Genomic DNA, 1,209 nt, shown 5'->3' with positions numbered 1-1,209 from the left:
TCATTTTGATCCAGTTGTTTTGAATAACATATTATTCCCAACCAATTTTCTAATGCTGTTTTTCATTTCTGTGTTCCTCAGAGTGAAGATTATTGGATTTAGCACTGGAGTGATTGCAGTGTACAAGACCGAGGTTATTTTGTCCACTGGAGATACCCGGAAAGGGCGGTCATAAATGAACATTGCTGGAACAAAATGTAAGCTCATTACTATGACCTGTGCAGAACATGTAGAAAGGGCTTTGTGCTTCCCTTCTGTGACATGCATTCTAATCTTCACCAAAATCATAGTATATGATACAAGTAAGAGGAAAAAGATCAGTGTGAGAAGCAGTCCACTGTTACAAACCATCAGTATCTCTGTAATGTATGTGTCTGTGCAAGCCAGTTTGATTACTTGCGGAACATCACAGTAAAAGTTGTCCAAAATGTTGGGCCCACAGAATGGTAACTGAAGTACCAGTGCTACCTGGACAATAGAGTGAGCAAAGCCACCCAACCATGTTCCAATAACCAAGCCTATGCAAGCTCCTTGGTTCATAATAAGTAAATATCGCAGTGGTTTATAGATAGCTATGTACCTGTCAACAGCCATAACAACTAGGAAGAAGACCACAGCACCTCCAGTGCAATGGAAGAAGAACATTTGGGCGATGCACCAGTTGTAGGAGATGGAATTTGTATGAGAGATGAGGTCCCACAGCATTTTGAGGGCAGTTACTGTGCAATCGCTGATGTCTATCACAGCCAGGTTGCATAAAAAAAAGTACATAGGTGTGTGGAGGTGGGGTGTGTAAATCACTGTAATTATAATGGTGAGGTTCCCAAGCCAGGTTATGATGTACATGGTGAGAAAGATAAAGAAGAGAATGGACTGAACCTTTGCACTCTGAGAGAAACCCAAGAGAATGAATTCTGTCACTGTTGTATTATACTTCTTCAGAGCCATTTGGTGTCCTTACAATATAGCTGCAAAGGAAGTTATCATAGTGAGAGCATTCACTTTTTCAATAATAACAAAAATATTTGGAAAAAGAAAGTTTCTTTATGTCCATGATTTATTTCTATCAAATATTCATTGTGAATGGGAAATTCAGTGTTAGTTACAGCAGTGAAATAAAAAGGCCTTCCAGTATTATTTAAAGCACTGGCATCTATGAAGTGGGCCTGGACCCACTACAGTGGTACCTTGGTTCTCGACCTTAATCCG

At 39.8% G+C, this 1,209-nt stretch overlaps 1 protein-coding gene across 1 annotated transcript; it reads right to left on the bottom strand.

The window, feature by feature from the left end:
- LOC308460822 (olfactory receptor 4D1-like) lies at positions 1–948 on the bottom strand (the record flags this gene model as incomplete). Its single annotated transcript, XM_080977357.1, has 1 exon — positions 1–948. The coding sequence occupies one exon, from the start codon at positions 946–948 to the stop codon at positions 1–3; it is 948 nt and encodes a 315-aa protein (XP_080833483.1).
- Positions 949–1,209: the final 261 nt, after the last annotated feature.

This window comes from Podarcis pityusensis (assembly GCF_964106645.2).
Source record: "Podarcis pityusensis genome assembly, chromosome: 13".
Classification (NCBI taxonomy): Eukaryota; Metazoa; Chordata; class Lepidosauria; order Squamata; family Lacertidae; genus Podarcis; species Podarcis pityusensis.
Note: the sequence above shows the minus strand (reverse complement) of the source record. Positions and strands in the feature narration are given on the sequence as shown.